Source organism: Rhinatrema bivittatum, chromosome 4 (assembly GCF_901001135.1).
Source record: "Rhinatrema bivittatum chromosome 4, aRhiBiv1.1, whole genome shotgun sequence".
Lineage (NCBI taxonomy): Eukaryota > Metazoa > Chordata > Amphibia > Gymnophiona > Rhinatrematidae > Rhinatrema > Rhinatrema bivittatum.
Genome location: NC_042618.1, coordinates 74,085,269 through 74,106,252, shown reverse-complemented (window position 1 = coordinate 74,106,252; position 20,984 = coordinate 74,085,269). Strand labels below are relative to the sequence as shown.

Below are 20,984 nucleotides of genomic sequence, written 5' to 3'. Positions count from 1 at the left end.
ACTGCTATTACTAGCATTAGTAGTGTGGGATATACTTGTAGCCTGGATTGGCCACTGTTGGAAACAGAATGCTGGGCTTGATGGATCCTTGGTCTGACCCAGTATGGCAATTTCTTATGTTCTTATGTTCACCTTACTGATGGAAAACATTTGGGGCTCTAAAGCTTTTATAATGCTGGAAATGTGACTCCTGTGTCCAGATGGAATAAATTAACTCACATTTCTGGGACTAATGTTATTCTACTCTATGGTGCTGTGATTCCGGGCCTGAAATTTCTGGTGCAGGTGTCTTGGGCTTGGGTGTTCAAGGTCCAGGGTGGATCACCGCAACTAGGAATTCCAAGTCTGGGATCATGCTGGGGTAGTACTATAGACCTATGATTCCCAAACTTAGCCTGGGGGACCTCCAGCCAGTCAGATTTTCAGGATATCTTCAATGAATATGCATAAGGTAGATTTGCTTCCATTGCATGCAAATTTATCTCATGCATATTCATTGTGGATAAGATATCCTGAAAACTTGATTGGCTGGGGGTCCTCCAGTACAAGTTTGGGAACCCCTGCTATAGACAAAACAATAGCCCTAGAATTGTGAATTAATTTATTCCATCTCTGATCCATGAATTCAATTATCAAGCACTGGGCTACCCAAATCCGTTCAGCCAAATCAGAGACCCTCTACCCTAGGATTCCCTACACTCACTAATGAGATATGAAATGCCATAGGTGACCAAAGCTGAGTATCCCTTTGAAGCACTTTAGATATACCATTGAAGAGTCAATAAATCAAATGTAGACTGGACATTGTCAGTTCAGAGTAAAAATCTACAAATGCCTCAGATTGCCACATAGTCCTCCGGCAAAGTAATGCCTTTATAATTTAATTTCATGTATTATTAGCGCCTCCCCCCACGAATGAAAACCGGCAAGGAACTATTTTCCAATGTAGTTGTGTATTACTGAATTATTTTTGTGCTAATAATTATACAAGCATGCAAATAGATGAATTGTATCCTCTCTGTGGCTCTGTGAACGAGTTGTGCATTCCTCACACAGCACTGTTATCTTGGCATGTGTCAGTCGATTGTGTGTATCTGTCTTTTAGTAAATGGCAGGATGTCTGTGAGTGCCGACGCGCTGTGCGTTAGCGGAGTGCGTGAGTGTCGGTGGAGTGTGCTTGTGTGTGAGCGGATTCTTCGTGCATGTGTGTGCCTGTGTGTGACGCTATAGTGCACACTCTCTCTCCGGGTTCTGATGCTGAGCTGCGAGAGGCTCCATCCTCAGAGCGTCTCCTGGCTGCAGCATCAGCAGAGCCAGCGCCAGCTACACCCAGTGCCCAGGCCAGACAGCCCGTCAGAGAGACAGCCATGGCCAGGAACCGCAGGGAGAGGAACAGCTGGGGTACGTATCTCTCCTTCAGCCTCTCCCCCCCTTCTTGTCACGGCTAGGGATGCTCTGTGCCTTTTTCTTGCAGGAGCCGCTTTGGGGGGGTGCGGTGAGGGTGTCCGATTGTTCGTTCTAAAGAGGTGGCCCGGGAGAGGGGCTGAATCTGAACCTGCTACACTCCGGGGCCCCCCCCGATCTGACACGTTCGGCTGCCGCCGCCCGTCGAATCCGTGGCTTCGGTGCATTCCTAGGCGAGGGGAGCCGCTGAAGGGGAAGGGAGGGCCTGGCAGCATTTAGACAGCTCAGTGCCGCCTCCCCTGCCTTCGGTGGGAGAGGAGGCGGGGGGAAACCCCGGCTACCATTAATCTAACCGGTCCTGCTGGTGTGCTGTGTGTGTGTGTGTGCACGCCGGCGATCGGGGCTTGCTTGCAGCCGGGGCTGCACCCCGGGCTTGCGGTGCTCCCCTCCCCGAGGCTGCCTACCCAGCCTTTCAAGAAAATGCCGCCTAGGGCAGGGAGCGCGAATCGCAAAGGGTTAAAAGCGGTGCTCTATGTGGGCGAGAACTGGAACAGCAAAACAGCGGGGCTGAAAGGATGCCAGGCGCACCTCCTAATGAGAGAGAGAGAGAGATGGGGGGGTTGGCGGTGAGGGTCCCGGGGCACTCCGGGGGCCAGCTGCTTGGGCTATTTTAAAATCCGGTGGGGATTCTGGCTGACATAAAAATGGAAGATGCCTCTGGGTGGAGCGGTGCGAGCTGGGCATACTGTGTCTCTCCTATCACACACACACACAGGTATTTCTTTATCACATCCCGTAATGCTGGCTACGAGAGATGAGTCAGTCATAAAGACAGCAGTGGCCCAGATCACGCCTCACCCTTTCACATGCTAAGATTTGGTTAAGCGGAAGAAGATACATTTGTGATACCCTCCGCCCCCCCCCTGCTCCGTGGCTGTGGATCCGTCCTTGCTCGCTTTCACTGCATGAGACAAATCTTTATATATAAAAAGTCTCAGGCACCACCGGTTCTGTGGGGCTGAACAACAGTTTGTTGTGGTGTTTTTTGTTTGTTTTTTTAATAGGGTTTTCATGAATCCTTCACTTTTCTTAAAAGATTTCACGGAAGAGCGACGGACAAGGCTTTTTTTTTTTCCAGGCTTTTCATCGGAGGACGAGACAGTTCTAGTTTCGTGTTAACAATAACGCTTGTAGGCGACAGTGGCTTTATACCTGCAATTATCTTTTTGGTCAGTAGTGTTGTAGTGGGATGCCCTCTACTGGCAAAATGCTAACCAGAAAAGAGGGAACAATTTGCCAATGTGCTAATCCCCGTTCCTCAACACACTCACCAACCACTCCCTTCTGATATCCACCCCCTCCACCCCCCCTCCCATCTACTCACCACTTCTCAGATAGATCCTCCTTGATGCACTTGCCCAGCCCTTTCACCCTACACACTCACCCACCTCACCTCACCCCAACCCCCATCCCCTTGTAACACACATTCAGGTAATGTAAATGCATTGCTAAAGTAATACACGATGATTAAAATTAGATGGGGAAGAAAAAGAGGAAAAATAACAAAATAAGTCAAAGGTACATATTACGTGAAGTACGTAATAATATGTTGAAAACTTCTCTCAGTGCGCAGCAGCCAAGAAAGCAAATAGAATGCTAGGGATTATATTAGGAAAGGAATGGAGAATAAAACAGAGAATATCATAATGCCTCTGTTCTGCTCCATGGTGTGACCTCATCTTGAGTATTGAATGTTCTGGTCACCACATCTCAGAAAAGATATAGCAAAATTAGAAAAGGTTCAGAGAAGGGTGACTAAAATGATAAAGGGGATGGAACAATCCCTCTATGAAGAATGGCTAAAGAGAGGTTAGGACTCTTCAGCTTGGAGAAGAGTCAGCTGAGAGGAGATTTGACAGAGGTCTATGATATGATAGAGGTCTATGAAATGAATGTTAATTGTTAATTGCTAACTGTTAATTGTCCAAAAAGTACAAAGACCAGGGGATATGCAATGAAGTTACTAGATAATACATTTAAAAAAATAAGAGAAAATATTTTTTTACTCAATGCATATTTAAGCTGTGGAATACATTGCCAGAGGATGTGGTGAAAGCTATTTGTGTAGTTGTATTTAAAAAAGGTTTGGACAAGTTCCTGGAGGAAATGTCCATTAACCATTCTTAAGGTAGAGTTGCAGAAATTCACTGCTTGTTCTTGGGATAAACAGCTTGGAATCTTATCTTCCCCTTGGGATCTCGTCAGGTACTTGTGACCTGGCTTGGCCACTGTTGGAAACAGGATACTGGCCTCGATGGACCTTTAGTCTGACCCAGTATGGCAAGTCTTGCGTTCTTTTGGGACATGGCTCAGGTGCTGTTCTGTATTGCCCCTGATCAGATTTCATTTCTGGCCTGGCAACTGGATTCCACGTTGCTGCTTATAGTTGCTATTTCTCGTCTTTCCCCTAGGATTACACTGAGCTTTTCCTGCTTACTCTTTTGTGGAAAGTCTTTATATTTTGTTCTCTGTCGGCTTTGGAAAATGTGCATCTCTGACATCTTTGCATTTTGCACAGCACAGAAGGAAATGCATTTCTATTTATATTTCTCTGGTGTTGCATGGCAAAAAGAGTCTGGCTTCTTGGCATTTCCAGTTCAGTCTGCACCTTTCTATTTCTAGCTTGTGAGCACTTATTCTGTATTTAGTGAGGTCTGTCTGGTTGGGTTTTTTTTTGGGGGGGGGGGGTTTGCATTTGTGACTGTGATGAGATATTCTGTATGTATATTTTATGTAGGAATCTGTAGCATCCAACTTATTCTGTTTTCCAATTTGCGCCTCCCAATTGGAAGTACATTGCTGTTCTAGGGCAATATTTGCATTGCTACCTTTTTTGTAGCCCAGGTTGTAATCTAAATTCCAGATATTTCTGTTGGTTTGGTATGGTTTTCCACATAAGTGGGTGTGGGTTTTTTTTCCATAGGGTTTTGTGTTACTTCACAGAGTGCCTGGTAGTGGAAGAAGTTTGTTTCACTGTTGTTCATGACTGCAGAATTTAAAATTCCTTTTTGCATGGTGAGTAGGAAGCATCCTAAGTGCTCTGCACCCATTATTATTTCTTTTCATATAGTGTATGTTTGCAGAACTGGAGATATAGGATTTTTATTGGGGATTCTGTCCCATTCCGAATAGTTTGGGGTTAATGATATGACCCAGACCTCACTCCCATATAAGAGGAGTGGTTGAATGATGCTATCAAATAATTTTAATAGTAGTTTTACAGGGGAGCTGTATTTGTCCACAGGCTTCTTTGTTGCTCTTAGGGTTTTTTTCTTGTAGTGTCTTTTAAAACTCCCAGATGCACTTGGTCTCAAACCATGGTATGTATAGCCTAGGGCAGTGGTTCTCAACCAGTGTGTTGCGACTCGCGACACACCAGTAGGTCGCCAAACTTACGCAGGTGTGTTGCCACACTTCCCAGTCCCCCGCTGACCCAGCTGCTCCCCCTACCTGAGCAAACTAGATCCTCCACCTGGGTTTAAAACACTGATAGCTCAGGCGGAACGCGGCAGGACAGCTGGAGTCAGCGGCACCAGCATGCTCTCTTCTTCCTGCCCCCCCCCCCCCCCGCGGCCCGGAAGAGGAAGTGGTGAGTGGGTGCGTGCGCAGGAAGAAGAGACCCTGCTAGTGCGGGCAGCGTCGGCCCGAAGAAGAGAAGAGAGGCGCAGCCTTAGGAATGAGCAGCGTGACTCGGAGCAAAACAAAGAACAACGTCAACTCCCGTGGCTGATGGGACTCCTTTCTCCGCGAGGGCTAAAAGTGAAGGAGGTTGCTGCTGCCTTTAGGGTTGGAAGTGGAGGAAGCTGCTGCTGTCGCTAGTTCGGGGGGGGGGGGGGAGAGTGAGTGAATGAGCAAGCATATGTGTTTGAGGTTCTCTGTGTGTGTGTGTGTGAGTGAGACAGCATGTATGTGAATGATTGAGGCCTGTATATGTGAAAGAGAGTATCGGTGTGATTGAGAGTCTGTGTGTGAGAGACAGGGCCAGCGGAACCACTAGGCGAGCTAGGCCTGTGCCTAGGGCACCGAGATTTAGGGGGCGCCGCCACTTGCGGCCACTTCCTCTGTGCCACCCTCCCGATGCCCCCCCTGGTAGTCCAGCGGAGGGCCCAGGAGCGATCTGCCACTCCCGGGGCCTTGGCTGCCACTAACCAAAATGGCGCCAGTGGCCTTTAGCCCCTACCATATGACAGGGGCCAACCAATGGCACCGGTAGCCCCTGTCACATGGTAGGGGCTGAAGGCCACCAGCACCATTTTGATTAGTGGCAGCCGACGACCCGGGAGCTGTAGATCGCTCCCAGGCTCCCTGCTGGACCAGGTGTTTTGTGAGTTTTTTTGGGGGGGGGTGGGTGGAGGATGGGGGAGTGGCGGCATGTGGTCCCTGCCCCTGGAGTCGGGGCTGTGACTGGGGGTGGCGCAAGCCTGAAGGTGCCTAGGGCACCCAATCCGCTTGCACCGGCCCTGGTGAGAGATAGCATGAATGGAAGTGAATGACTGAGAACCTGTATGTGTAAGTCTGTGATTGAAAACCTGTTTGTGTGAAAGAGTATGCATATGTGATTGAGATCCTTTGTGTGTGAGAGAGATCATCTATATGTATGATTAAGAGCCTGTGTGTATAAGGAAGAGAGAGAGCATGTGTGTCTGTGTGCGATTGAGAGCTGGTTTAGGTGAGGGAGCATGTGAGTATGTGATTGAGAGCCTGTGTGTAAATGAGAGAAAGAGAGAGCGCATGTGTGTAAGCATGTGAATGAGTCTGTGTGTGAGAGAAAAAGACAGCATATATGTGTGCAATTGAAAGTATGTATGTATAAGCGTGAAAAGACGTGTGTAAGCGTGAAAAGCATGTGTGTAAATGTGTAATTAAGAGCCTATATAAGAGAGAGAAAAAGCATGTGTATATGTGAGTGACTGAGAGCCAGTGTGAGAGAGAGAGAGAGAGAGAGAGGAGAAAGTTGCAAGCAAACCATCCCTCCTCCTTCTAATTCAAAACAATCTCAGGGCACCTGGATATAAAATGGTCCCAGGGATGCAGAGCAAAACATGTTTTGTATCCTTATTATTTTTCATTATTGGGCTTTTGTGTCTGCTATTTTGAAACATTTTATTGGTATCTAGAAAATTTTGATATGATTTTTTAATTATTGGATATTCCATTCATCAGCTGTTTTGAAATAATCTGTTCTTTTTGTTAGTATGGTTTTACTGCTACTGATTTTATATTTCTTGATTTGTTTTATAAGGACTGGTGATGTTTCTCTCTTTCCTTTATTACACTGCATACAGAGACCCTGACTTTTTGCAGTTTCCAATTCAGTTTTTGTCTGTATGCTTCTAGTTATACGTTTTGGTCTCTTTATTCTTTGTTAGGTGAGGGTCAGCACATGTGATTCAGGTGAGGTTTTCTGCTGGTGTGTAGTTTCTGTGTAGGGCTCTATAGCAGCCTGACTTGGTCCGTTTTTCTAATAGGAGATGTATTGGTGTCTTAAGGCCTGGTGTAATATTTTCAGTGTTGCCTTTTCTTAAGTAAGGTGTTTCCTGTTTGAGTACTGGAAATTGGTGCTGTTTTGGTGTGGGATGTTTACTATTTATATTCAGATAGAATATGTATCTTTCCCTTGTGTCATTCTTAACAATAAAAATAATACCGGGCCTTTATTTTTTATTTCCGCAGTGAATTGTAATGAGCAGTGTGTCACACATGTGAGCGTGGTCTGTCAGGTGTGTCATGATGGGAAAAAGGTTGAGAACCACTGGCCTAGGGTATGCTCAACTTCTTGTTTATTTAGGAAGAATTAGAATTTGTTGGATATTTTTTGGCCTTTTCTGGAAAATCATAATTTTTTTTTTCCAGGTTTACTTGTAGGGCCCATGATTTGCAGTAGGTGTCTAGCAGATGTGCTTGAGGCCGAATGGGTGGATAAAGCAATGGCAAAAGCTAGAAAGATGTAGAGGAAGAAAAATGGTCTGCAGAAAAAGGCAGATGATATTGCCCCTGTATGGGTCCCTGGTGAGATCTTATTTGGAATATTGTATACAATTCTGGAGACCATACCTTCAAAAGGAGATTTATTTATTTATTTGCTTTTATATTCCGATATTCATTGGGATATATCACATCGGTTTACATGTTAACGTGGAGAAATAGTAAGACGAACGTGTCTTATTATTTTTACATGGAAACGGAGGCAAATCAACAGCTAATACAATTACATTTTAACAGAGGGGAACATTGTAAAGAATCGATTTAACAGTTCAACAGGGCAATAACTATAGTTACATTAGGAGGTAGGCATCTCTAATTATTACATTGGAATAATATGTACGTAGGAGGCATAGTAGGGCTTATTGTGGTATGCGGGCATGCAAAAAAGGCTAAGTAGGATAGTGACATTTTCATTTTATCATGAGATTGGGATGGGGGGGGGGGGGGGGGGTTAGGCTTGTGGGCTGGTAGGCTTTTTGGAATAACCAGGTTTTTAGGGGTTTTCTTGAAAGACTGAGTGGAGGTCTCCAATCTGAATTGTTCAGGGAGTGTGTTCCATAATGTAGGGCCAGCTATTGATATGGCGCGTTCTCTGGTTGCGGTGAGGTGTGCTTGTATGGCGGAGGGTATGTTTAGCAGGCTAGTATTTTTAGATCTGAGGTTTCTTTGGGTGTGATGGCGGTGGAGGGCGTCTTTTAGCCATTCTGTGTTTTTATTGTGTATGGATTTGTGTAGTAGGGTTAGGGCCTTGTTTTGGATTCTGTGGGATTTTGGAAGCCAGTGAAGGTCTTTGAGGATGGGTGTGATGTGGGCGGAGCGACTGCTGTTTGTTAGGGATCTGGCTGCTGCATTTTGGAGTAGTTGCAGGGGTTTGAGGGTGGATGAAGGGAGCCCGAGGAGGAGGGAGTTGCAGTAGTCCAGTTTGGAGAATAAGAGGGATTGAAGTACTGTCCTGTAGTCTTGATTGAAGAGGAGGGGCTTGAGTTTCTTGAGGACTTGTAGCTTGAAGTAGCCGTCTTTTATTGTTGCGGTGATATGTTTTTTTAGGTTGAGCTCAGAGTCCAATGTAATACCTAGGTCTTTTACTTCGGTAATGCATCGGCTGAGTGGCTGGGTGGGCGTGGGAACTTGGATGTTCTTTGTGGGGTGCTTGGTTGTTATGTATAGTATTTCAGTTTTTGTGTGATGGAGTGTGAGGGATAGCTGCGTGAGGAGGGTTTTTATTTGGGCTGAGTAGGTTGGAGTCAGTCCAGAGAGTGACTACTAAAATTGGTCCAGTGGTCTTCATTCTAAAGCATATGGGGACAGATTTTAAAGATCTAAACATGTACAGCCTAGAGGAAAGGTGAGAGAGATATGATAGAGACATTTAAATATTTCCAAGGTTTCCATGCACAGGAGGCAAGTCAAAGGAAAGGAGGCTCTAGAATGAGGGGTCATGGGATGAGGGTGAAAAGGGGTAGACTTGGGAGAAATCCTAGGAAATATTTCTTTACAAAGAGGGTAATGGATGCATGATATCATGCTCTCACCCTTAACACAACTCCTCAGCCTCACCACACTATCCATCATACTCTGTAATGCCCAATCCCTAACAAAAAAAGCTCCTGTCCTCAATGATCTCCTCCTAGACTGCAAGCCTGAATTCTGTGCCAACACTGAGTCCTGGCTTAAACACACAGACACTGTTTTCTTAAATCAGCTCCCAACACAAACCTATGACATCTTCTCAATCCCCAGACCCAATAAGAGAGGTGGTGGTCTCCTCCTAGCTGCCAAAAAACATTTCAAACTCAGACTCCTTAATACCATCGCGCCCCCCCAAACTTGAAATCGGCCTTTCTAAATCACAAGAACTCCAAATATGTCTTATATACTCCCCACCAGGCCTACTCGAACAAAATCCCTCCACCCTCATTGAATTTATCGCTGACAACATTAACTCTGACACCCCAGCTATAATATTAGGAGATTTCAACATCCATGTGGACTCCAACCCCTCCACATCCTCCTGTGACACTATACTTAACTCCTTGAGCACCCTCGGATTTAGATAACTCATTACATCCCCTACACACAAAGCAGGACACATGTTATACCTTATTTTTGTTAATTCCAGTGTACTCTCACCCAATTCCCCTCGCTGCACCCCCATCCCATGGTCAGACCACTCCCTTGAAGCTTTCCTCTCCATAAAAACCTCACCCCCCCCCCAGCCCCTCATACAATAATACCATACAATTCAGAAAACCCTGTTCCAAAGAAGACCTAGTCTCATCCCTCTCTAACACCCTCCACAAACTGGACCTCTCTAGTCCTGACGCAGCTATTTCATCCTGGAATAACATCACTAATAATATTGCTAATGAGCTATGTCCCTTCTTTAAAAAAGTAATACGCCACAATCACAATTCCAAGAAACCTTGGTACACTATAGAACTAAAAAAACGTAAACTAGACCTAAAAAAAAGAGAGAAGCTGGCGTTGAGACCCCACCCCCAAATAATCAGCCATATACATATCCACCCTCCACACTTACAGAAATACCACACTGATGACCAAATGCGACTACCACGCTGCCAAAATTCATGACTTACAGTATAATGCTAAGGCTCTCTTCTCAATGGTAGCAGAACTCACAAAGATAGCCCCCCCCCCCCCAACCCATCTCTGACTATGAATCCAAGGTAAATGTGAAGAACTCGCCCAGTTCTTTAACAATAAAATCAGCAACCTGATGCTCAGCTTCCCATCAACCATCCCCCCTCGTGAACCCCCTTCCAATAAACCACAATGGCAAACTAGAAACACTCGACCTTACTTCTTCCAAGGAAATAGAATCCATCCTAAAGAAAATTAAACCAGCCACCCACCCCACTGACACCATCCTCACCAAATCCCTCTTATCTATCCCTAACTCTATCTCCAAACACCTAGGTGAAATAATTAACTGTTCCCTATCCACTGGTAATGTCCCAGACTCACTTAAACAGGCCGTTGTCAAACCCCTTCTCAAAAAGCCCACACTTGACCCCACCAACCCCGCCAACTATCGCCCCATCTCAAACCTCCCCTTCATTTCCAAAGTCATGGAAAATGTAGTGAATCCCAAATATCAGACTATTTAGAAAACCATAATTTACTATACCCGTCCCAATTCGGCTTCCGAAAGTTCTTCAATACGGAAACCCTCTTAATTTCACTCTCCAACACCATCCTTAAAGGCCTTGACCAGGGTCAATCCTATATCCTAGCCCTACTAGACATCTCGTCAGCCTTTGATACAATAAGCCACAATATACTAATGAACCGGCTATCAGAAATTGGCATCACTGGCTCAGCACACCTCTATCTTAAATCCTATCTTGATAATAGAGCCTACAATGTCAAAATTGGTAATGCTGAATCCTCACCCATCAATTTAACCCAATGTGTACCCCACGGTTCCTCCCTATCCTCCACCCTTTTCAATATATACCTCATGCCCCTTTGCCAACTCCTCTCCGACCATGACCTCAAACATTATATTTATGCAGACAATGTTCAGATCCTTATCCTCATACAAGATTCCTTAGCCAAATCTCTCAAGATCTGGGATAAATGCCTCTCAGCCATTAACACCCTCTTCATTAATCTACACCTGGCATTAAACACATCTAAAACTGAACTTTTAATAATATCATCGCAAAATAACATTTGTCCCCCCTAAGCTCTGACCCCCCCCCCCCCCCCCCCCCCCCCCTTCTATCATTTTCCCTTTCAGTGTAAGGGATCTTGGCGCTACCATCGACCAACAATTCAACATGAAAAAACACATCAATGCTACCATAAAATATGGTATCTTTAAACTACAGGTTCTTAAAAAACTGAAACCCCTGCTTCATATCCACAAATTCTGTACTGTCCTTCAAGCAACCATTCTCCTCAAACTGGACTACTGTAACTCCCTTCTCCTCGGCCTCCTGTTCACCGCTATCAAACCCCTACAGATGCTACAAAATGCAGTAGCCAGAATTCTAACCAATACCCGCAAATCCGAGCACATTACCCCTGTCCTCAAGGAGTTCCACTGGCTACCCATTTCCTCTCGCATAACCTACAAAACCCTCACTATGATACACAAAACACTACACTCTCACAACATCAACTCCCTCCACTTCCTCTCCTCCGACCGACCCACCAGATCTGCCTACAAAGGCTGCCTATACACCCCCTCCCCCAAGACCACTCACCTCATCTCCACTAAACAACGAGCTTTTACCATAGCAGGCCCCACCCTTTGGAACTCTATGCCCCCCCGACCTTCGCTTAGAGCCATGTACACAAAAATTAAAAAAGAAACTCAAGACATGGCTCTTCAAACAGGCATACCCAGAATAGACCTCATCCTACCCTGACACTGCTTTTTTACCTCCTTGTAAATACAGTCATTTTTCCTTGTACAGCATATTTAGTTACTTTTCCCTGTACAGTATTTTATCACCTTGTATAAAAAATTACTTCTCCGTGTTTCTTTGGACACAGCTTTCCATGTCCCTTGATTTCTCCTGTTCTCCCCTCCCTTGTTATTTGTAACTTTGTTAACATTGTTAAGTTCTTTGTAAACCGATATGATGTACACACGAATACCGGTATATAAAAACTGTAACATAAATAAATAAATAAATGAAACAGCTGCCCAGTGAAGGTGGTGGAGGCAGAAACCAGTATGTGAATTCAAGAAAATATAAGATAAACACAAGGGATCTCTGAGAGAGTGATGGGAATTGTAAAACTAAATTAGATGGGCAGACTAGATAGGCCATACGGCCTTTCTGCGGTCGCATTTCTGTTTCCATCTAAAGCTGCACCAAGCCTTAGAAGCAACAGGCACAGTGGAAGGAATCTGTTATCCATTCCTTGCCTTCTCTCCATCAACACCCACATCCCAAAAAGGAAAGCAGCAGCAGCTGCAGTAGCACAAGGCCTGTGGGTCTCTGCAGGCTCAAAGGCCCTGGCCCTCTATATAGGTTTCCAGTTTAACAGGAAGCCCATGCAAAAGGAGCGGGTGGGGCCTGTGAGTACGCACAGGCTCACAGGCCCTGCATTGATTACCATTGCTGCTTGCAGATTGGAATAGAAGCCCAGAGGAATGGGCACCAGAGCTCAATGTGGGTGGAGCAGCTCTGTTTCTTGTGATACCTTATCCACTGATTTTATGACTCCATGGAGTTATGACCTTGGGCAACTTTTTTTTTGAATAGCAGATTAGAAATAAAACTGGATTGAGATTTAGACCCACAGTTTGAGAACTAACGGTCTAGCCATCACTCTTGGCAGCCAAGTGAATTATAGGGTGACCTCAGCTACCTCTAGGAAGGAAGGGTTATTTTGATTCTGTTCAAAGTTAAAAAAAAAAAAAAAAGCTGTTGGCACTAGGTATGATTGAAAATTAAACTCTTAATATAAACCTGGAAAATTATTATGTAATTATCCTAGAATGTTTACTTTAAACATTTCATGAAAGGTCCAGACTTTGAAGTTTTCATGTGTTGCTTTTAGTAGAGATTGCTAAACCAGGAAAAACGGCAACACAAGAGAGGCATTGTGATACAAACACTGGCGCTCATAGCAGAAACTGCAACAGACAATGGAGCTGTCAGTAAACTGGGCATCACTGCAACAGCAAAAACATAGCATGTCAGTTTGTCAGGTGCAAAAATGGGCTCTCCATTTCTATAAACTGTTTCCAGGCGCGAGTCATTCGGTGAAGCTCATTTTGTGACAGCTTTCTCAAGACTATTAAAGCTGTTTTTCTTTGATCAATTATAATTTATACAACACCGCACCTGAGCACTTTACAACAAACTGCATGCAGGTAAAGAAGTTCCTACCCCTGAGAGTTTATAGTTTCAGGGCCAAAATGTACTAAGCAGTTTCGTCATAGCTACATCCGGCCCATACGTATGTGCCTGAGGCAAGGTGAGATAAAGGACCAGATACATCAAAGAGGTTTTTCCCATTTCAAGGACAATTTCTAAGCCACTTACCCAGATATTTTTAACAGATTAAAAATGGGCATTCCTGGAGGGCATGGTTAGGTCAAGGAGGTAAAATATGGCATTTTCAAATCTATGTACATTTCTTCCTTTTCCTTCACACACAGAAAAAGGAGGACTTTCATGCCCACTTACCTGCATAAGCAAATCTTCAAAGGAAAACTGTCTCTCCTTGAAAATGTTCTATAAGTACCTACGGATTTTGCACCTATGCAGCCTACTGAGAATTGCCTCCTTTTGCATTCATGGAAACATACAATTGCTCAGTGCATCAGGCCCAAAGTGACTTACCCAAGGACACTATGACTATGAGTTTCTGTGACAGAATTAAGAGTCAAACAAGTTGCAGGCGATATCTTTTTTTTTATTGGACTAACACTGCAACCACAATTCATACTTAAAACTTATGGGAGATAATGGGATATGGAAGAACTAAGTAATGTAAAAAGCAATCCTGAGAATAGATTGATGGTACACTGTTTGCATGCTGAACGGAAGTTCAGAGGTTAGGGGGCATTGTAGGCAATTGGCACAATATTAAAAAAACCCAATAACAAAGAAATGAAAATCACAGTAAAATGCAATTCCAGTTATCATCCATAATGGCTCTCTATTAATATTTCCATTCATACTTAGCTGGGTTGCTAGAGAGACCGCTTACTACCTGAAGAGCAAATAGCTGAAAGGACACAAGTGACTGGGCTCATGTAAAATCTGTAAAAGGTGTGTCTCCTTTTTGCAGACTGCTATTATACAGATCTACTATGGAAGTGTTTACAGATCTGGTGGGCTCTGGGATATAAATGATCAGATAATTACATCCAACCCCGATCACAGTGAAAAATATTATGTAGGATTCGTGCCTATGAAGGAAACCAGACTTTTATTTTCCGAATCAGAGAGCACTTTATGAGGGCACTGACCTGATCTAATAGTTAGGGTCAGATTTTATTAAGTATTTTTTCCATTTCCGGATCTATGAAAAAGCTTAGCACATCTCACCCTCAGTTAGATAACAATGGATCTAATGTACTAAGCATTTTCCCATAGACACAAAATAGGAAAACTCCTTTAAACACATCTCACTTGTTGTTAACTAGTTATCTCTCACACAATCCACCACAGCTAGCCAACTGTCAGGCCGATTCAGTAAAGTCCACGGGAGAGTGGACGAACGCCCGCTCTCCCGGCGCGCGCACCAGCCCCTCGCCGGTGCGCGCGATGCAGTATTCAAATTAGGTGGTGCGGTAGAAACGGAGAAAAGGAGGCGCTAGGGACACTAACGCGCCCCTAGCGCCTCCTTTTGACTCGGAGCGGTGGCTGTCAGCGGGTTTGACAGCCGACGCTCAATTTTGCCAGCGTCGGTTCTCGAGCTCGCTGACAGCTACAGGCTCGGAAACCGGACACCGACAAAATTGAGCGTCCGGTTTTCGGCCCGACAGCCGCTGGCCCAATTTAAATTTTTTTTCTTTTTTTTTTTTTTTTACTTTTTACAACCTTTGGGACCTCCGACTTAATATCTCTATGATATTAAGTCGGAGGGTGCACAGAAAAGCAGTTTTTACTGCTTTTCTGTGCACTTCCCCAGTGCCGGAAGAAATTAGCGCCGACCTTTGGGTCGGCGCTAATTTCTGAAAGTAAAATGTGCGGCTTGGCTGCACATTTTACTTTCTGTATCCCGCGCGCATACCTAATAGGGCCATCAACATGCATTTGCATGTTGAGGGCGCTATTAGGGTCAGCGGGTTGGATGCGCGTTTTCGGCCCCTTACTGAATAAGAGGTAAGGGAAAACGTGCGTCCAATGGCGGGTTAACAGTGCGTTCCGTCGGAGCGCACTGTACTGTATCGGCCCGTTGGTGTTTTGGTCTGCTTGTGGATCTGGATCCAGTGATAACCAGTGATTTCCACTGTGCTTCAAAGAGCAACTCAAGTTTTAACATGCAATTGTCAGTTTTAGATTTTTAGCAATTCCTTAGTGATGCAAGTCCCCGCAACCTTTAGCACCCCTGGTAAAGTTCAGCATATACTAAAAAATATGCTCCTTGTTCAGGTTTGCAAATATTTTAGTGCATTTACTAATATATTTCAGGAATACCCCTTTACAGTCCATCAGAGAGAAGGCGGCCTAGCTGGTAGAACTATACAATCTAAGGGCCTGATTTACTAAGGCATTTCTCCCATTCTGTGTCTATGTAAAAATGTCTTGATGAATCAGGTTTCAAATCAAACTTTCCCATGTTTTAAGTAGGAAAATGGTTGAATTAGCACAAATCTAAATTAAACAACTTGAATGCATTTTCTTATAGCAACAGAAAAGTTATATCATCTCATAAGGAGAGTTTTTAAATGAGAAAAAAATAAGTTACAAGGGGAAAAGAAATATCTAATCAAGCAGTAAAGCAGTGAAAAAGAACTTGAGAAAGGATTTTCCCCCATATGGTTTTTTTATTGGTTCATTTTGTTTCCTGAGATAATACAGCTTGCCTGTTGCTAAGATAAGAATATGAAAAATAATCTCTTTTTTTTTTTACCCTAGTTTCCTATAAGGAAACAGGCCTTATAAAATCATGAAGACTGTTTCCTGCCCCAATATTTATTGAACTACTCATCCAATTTCATTCACATTTCTGCCCCCCATGATAGTGCACCCTGTGAACCCTTCTTCAGTTTTCACTTTTCATATGCCTTCAATATCCCTTCCCCCATCCCCTCACTTAGAATTCCTTCTTTGTTTTATGTCCTGTAGGGAAACAAGCCAGTTTCATTGAAATCTGTGGTATGTCAGAGCACAGTGTGACATCACTGATCATTTTTATAACTGCCCTGCCCATTGATCAGCTTTGAGCATTTTGAAAGCTTTCTTGCCATTGGTTAGTAGACATAACCAGATACACATTTCTGTATGAAAGAAAAATTAAAGGTCGACAAACAAGCTGTAGGTGATACCTTTTTATTGGGCTAACTTAATTTTCCAGTTTCGAATTGAATATTCAACTATTTCTAATACTGTGAAATATAGAGAGAACCTCAAGTTATGTTGAATTAGATTTGGGACTGCGTTTGTTTCAGAGCCTGATGTGATCTAAATCAGGCGCTTAAAGAAAAAAGGCTAATGAAAGGACAGCCAGAGCAAGAACAGGAAGGTTAGATAACTTATTCAGGGTCAAGTTCTGATAGTAACAGTTACCAGCTATTTCCAAGTTGGTATAACCATCCCGGTTTTTAAAGAATTCCATTTACAGCGGAATCCTAGAAAGTTTAGCTACCAGCCTAGACTGCACTGAAAAATGTGACTGAGTATTACTGAGAGTAACTCTTTGGGTTTTGTTGCTCACAGGTGGCTTTTCAGGCAAAAATTACGACTGGAGTTCTGAAGAAGAGGAAGCAGAGAGGGCGGCTAGGCCAGTCCAGGTCCTTATTGTTAAAGACGACCACTCCTTTGAACTGGATGAAGATGCACTGAACCGCATCCTTCTGGCAAAGGCTATCAGAGACAAAGAAGTGGTTGCTGTATCTGTGGCTGGGGCTTTTAGAAAAGGAAAATCGTTTCTGATGGACTTCATGCTGCGATATATGTACAAAATGGTACGTTTAACAGGCCTATGGCTGCCTCTTATTCTCCAGTAAGTCTCTCTGCATCCCTTGCTTGGTTATCCCTTGTGCTCTTTTGATGATGTATACCAAGGAGTCTATTGAAATAACATTCTCTTCTCAGTTATGTATCTAGGTCAAAAAAATACATCTTTGAATGCGGTCCCACATGAGCGTATAACATAAACTAAAATTACCCACATTTATCCCAGCTGTCTGAAATATTGATCCAATTTCTGACTAATCCTGTTTTGGGATACCTTGCAGCACCTTAGTCCTGCAGCCTTTTTAATGCCATGTAGTGTCAACGGAGGAGACCAAAAAAAACAACAAACAAACTCCAGGCTTCCTCTACCTAGCTGGTCAGGGGATCTGGGTTACTTTTTACAGTTTTCTTAAGGGAGTGCTATTACATTATGTGAGTGCACGTGAAATGAAATATGATATATCCCACAGTCTGTGCAGTCCTGTGCACACATATCTACATCTTTATTTCCCTCCACCGGGTGCTGTTGATTAAAACCACAGTGCTATTATTGGAAACTCTCCACAGCATACAACTGCAGGCACTTGTAATCAGCAAGGACCAACCTAGCAATTAGTTTTCACTAGAACCAAAAAATGGTGATAACTAAGCGCTCAGCACTCCTTCCTCCTACTAAAATATCCCAAAGCTATTACGACTTCATGTCATGCACCTTTAGAACAATGCTTGAGTGGTATCCTTGTAGTCTTAAATCTAGTTTCACAGCTGCGTGCACAAGCTTGTGATCTTACAGTGGAGATGCTTCTGTTCTTAGGGGAGTGGCTAGTGATACGGCCGCCGCAGAACCAGATGTGTGCAGTGAATAATGACTGAGGTTTATACAATAACTACAGGGTGGGCCGGTGCTGGAGAAAACTGGAGCAGCTGTAGGATGTGGAACCCACAAAATTGGGACTGTAGCATGTGATAGTGATGTCACATGAGTTTGAAAGTGTAAAAAGGAGTACCCATGTAAATCGTATCGTATATATTTCACATTGCATATTTCTTTTAAGCATGCAAGTGGCGTATGATTTTTTTTTTACATTAGCATAAAGTTATTACCAGTCATCCAATATCAATCCACTGCCAGTTTCATGACCCCCCCCCCCCCTGCTGGGCAGTAGCAGATGTGCGGACTGCATAATAGATGATGGTAGATAAAGGCCAGCGGGTCCATCCAGTCTGCCCAGTTATTCCTGTCCACACTGCCAAGGATATATGCCAGCTGCAGAGTGGGACTGCCTAGAACAGAGGGTCTCAACCTCTGACGTCTGCACCCTTTTCAACTGTTTACAAAAATTCTAAATTTATATCAAACACGATACATTTTTTAAAAATCTACTTTGTTGAAGGTAGTTTTCTCTTCGGTATGTCTTTTTGATTTCATCATGTCTGTCTGTTTTCTGACCTTTGTTTCCCGGTTCTCCTTTTAGTTTTCTCTTTTCTGTGCTTCTCTTTTCTTCATCCATCTTTCCCTCACTTGTCTGTCAGATGTTTATCTGTAATCTCATTTGACTCTTTCTTCTCCCCTTCTTGCTCTGTCCCTTCCTTACCAATGCTTTACTTCTCTCCTACCTGCCTCTTATCCTTCATTTCTTCATTTCATGGTCCTCCCTCTCCTTTTCTCTTCCCCCCAACGTTTGCTTTCCATCTCTCTTTCTTCTCTTAGTAATTTCCCTCCCTCCATGTCCCTTCTCTTGTTTTCTCTCCAATGGCGCGTAGAGAGCGCCAGCAGAGCATCTGTCACGAGCAAGGCAGTAGCAGGGCTCGGAGGCAGCTGGTGGCAAAATCAAAGCAGGGAAGGGCAGGCATCACAGGTGGCAGCGAAATCGCTCTCTGTCCCGATGGTTGCCTTCTCTTCCTCCTGTCCATGCCCGGGAAGCTGGTGCGATAGAGAGAGACTGGAGAAGGAAGAGAGCGGCTGGGTCAGGAAGCAGAGAGCACTGTCCCATGCTCTTCTGTGCAGTGGCCATGAGACCCCCCTTGTGACCCCATTTTACTTCTCCGGCAGCAAGCCCAGGTTCTCCCAGTTGAGGTTGCTGCTTTGTGCCGGGGGGGGGGGGGGGTGTGGAGGGACAGGAGCCCCCCTTTCTCATGCGGAAGCAGCACGCTGCTATGGAAGATGCACCTGCGGAGGGCCACCTGAGTCACTTGAATTTTGAGCCATAGATATGCATCGGGCAGGTTCTAATTTGGCACATCTCCCTAACTCAACTAGTCTTGCTTCAATCCTAAGGATGGCATCACTTTCAATGAAACAGAATTAGTGAAAGGGGCACTAATTAGGTGAATGTGGCATTGAGTATTTGATGGTTATTATAGTGGGGCTGTTGGAACTCTGCCTTTCTTATGGACTCTGTGACTTCTGAAACCCTGTGAACAAACTTTACTTGTCAGGGTTTTTATGTGCTGGGAAAGCCTGAGACAACAGGCTACGAGCTTGTGTTTCCATGCACACAGACTGCCCGTGTACAATCTGGCAAGAAGAGATTTGCGTAGAATCTTTAAAATATGAGCAGTGGCCGTGAGCGACTGTATACTCCAGAAAGCGATTGTAACCTAGGTCGAGACTGCAAGAGAAGAGAAGGAAACGCTTTCACCTGAGAAACTTTTACTGGATAGACCATGACTGGAGTGAACTGCAGGCGTTTGTGTGGGCAGAGAAGAGTAAGGTTTGCTTCTCATTCTCGTTTACTTCCAGGAAATCAATGATTGGCTTGGGGACTATAATGAACCTCTAACGGGTTTCTCGTGGAGAGGAGGCTCTGAGCGAGAGACCACAGGCATCCAAATATGGAGCGAAGTCTTCATAGTTGACAAACCTGACGGCAGACAGGTAGGTATGAGATTTGCGTCTCCGTACAAGTCGCCTCCTGGCATGCCTGTGTTCCACCCCCAGCCCACATCTTGTTAGATTTCTCAATGTCTGACTGAAAGGGGATGATTCGGAATCAATACCCTTCAGCATTACTGCAGTTTTATTCACCCATTCACGAGTCGTCGGGATGAAATTTCCATTAAAAAAAAAAAGTTTCTGAACCCTCTACTACACACGTCTTCCATAAACTCACATAGGACCTGATTTAGGAAGACTTTTTTTTACTGGTCTCTGTGTGTAAAAAGTTTAGTAAATCGGACATTGAGCCTAAAAAAATTACAACTTGTGGGGTTTTTTCAGCTGTAAACTGAGAATCCTTTATTATAATAAGAGTGTGGGAGAAGCCCCGAGAAAGGTTGTCATGCTAGCATTGCTGTGTTGACAGACCTAGTTCTAATCCGTTTGGATAACAAATTCATGAAATAGACCCATTAATGTCCTCTGTACACAACTAAGTGTGCAATTAACCAAATCCACATACTCTGCTCCACCATGGGAAGCATAAATGATCCGCCCTTCCATAGAAGGTTGATCGACAAGAGAGCTGCAACCAGAAGCCCTGCTGAGCTAGGAGTGCCTGAATGAAGCAGAGGAGGATGGCTTCTTGAGATCCGTGGGGCGGCACTCCAAGTGTTTGAGATTTGCTTTGAGGAAGATTTAATTTAATCTGTTTTGGGATTTCTGTTCCGACTTTCATGGCTATGACTTGCGGAGAGGAAAAAAAAAGACCTCTGTACTATTTGCAGCCTGTGCTGTGTGCTAGGAACGGTTACCCCTCAAAGGAGATACTCATGTTGAATTTAAGTAGATTTGTACTGCTTTTAAAATGGATCATTAATCCCTGATATAATTAAAAACCTTTTTAGAATGAAATTATTTGGACTCCTCAATCTAATGTTTAGAGACTGGTACATGTTAGCAAGTAATGAAATATGAGATTTTTATTAGTAAATCTGTAAAATCAAAATTTGTGCTCACCAAAAATATACAGAGTATAC

The 20,984-nt window shown here is 44.1% G+C and overlaps 1 protein-coding gene across 2 annotated transcripts in view; it reads left to right on the top strand.

Annotated features, from left to right (window-relative positions):
* The first annotated feature begins 1,295 nt into the window (after positions 1 to 1,295).
* Positions 1,296 to 20,984, top strand: part of ATL1 (atlastin GTPase 1) — a 137,109-nt gene continuing 117,420 nt past the window's right edge. For both annotated transcript variants that reach the window (XM_029598348.1, XM_029598350.1), the window contains exons 1-3: positions 1,296 to 1,401; positions 16,827 to 17,074; positions 19,810 to 19,944. In XM_029598348.1, the coding sequence (XP_029454208.1) occupies positions 1,368 to 1,401; positions 16,827 to 17,074; positions 19,810 to 19,944 (417 nt within the window). In that variant the 5' untranslated portion in view covers positions 1,296 to 1,367. The remainder of the gene's footprint in view (positions 1,402 to 16,826; positions 17,075 to 19,809; positions 19,945 to 20,984) is intronic.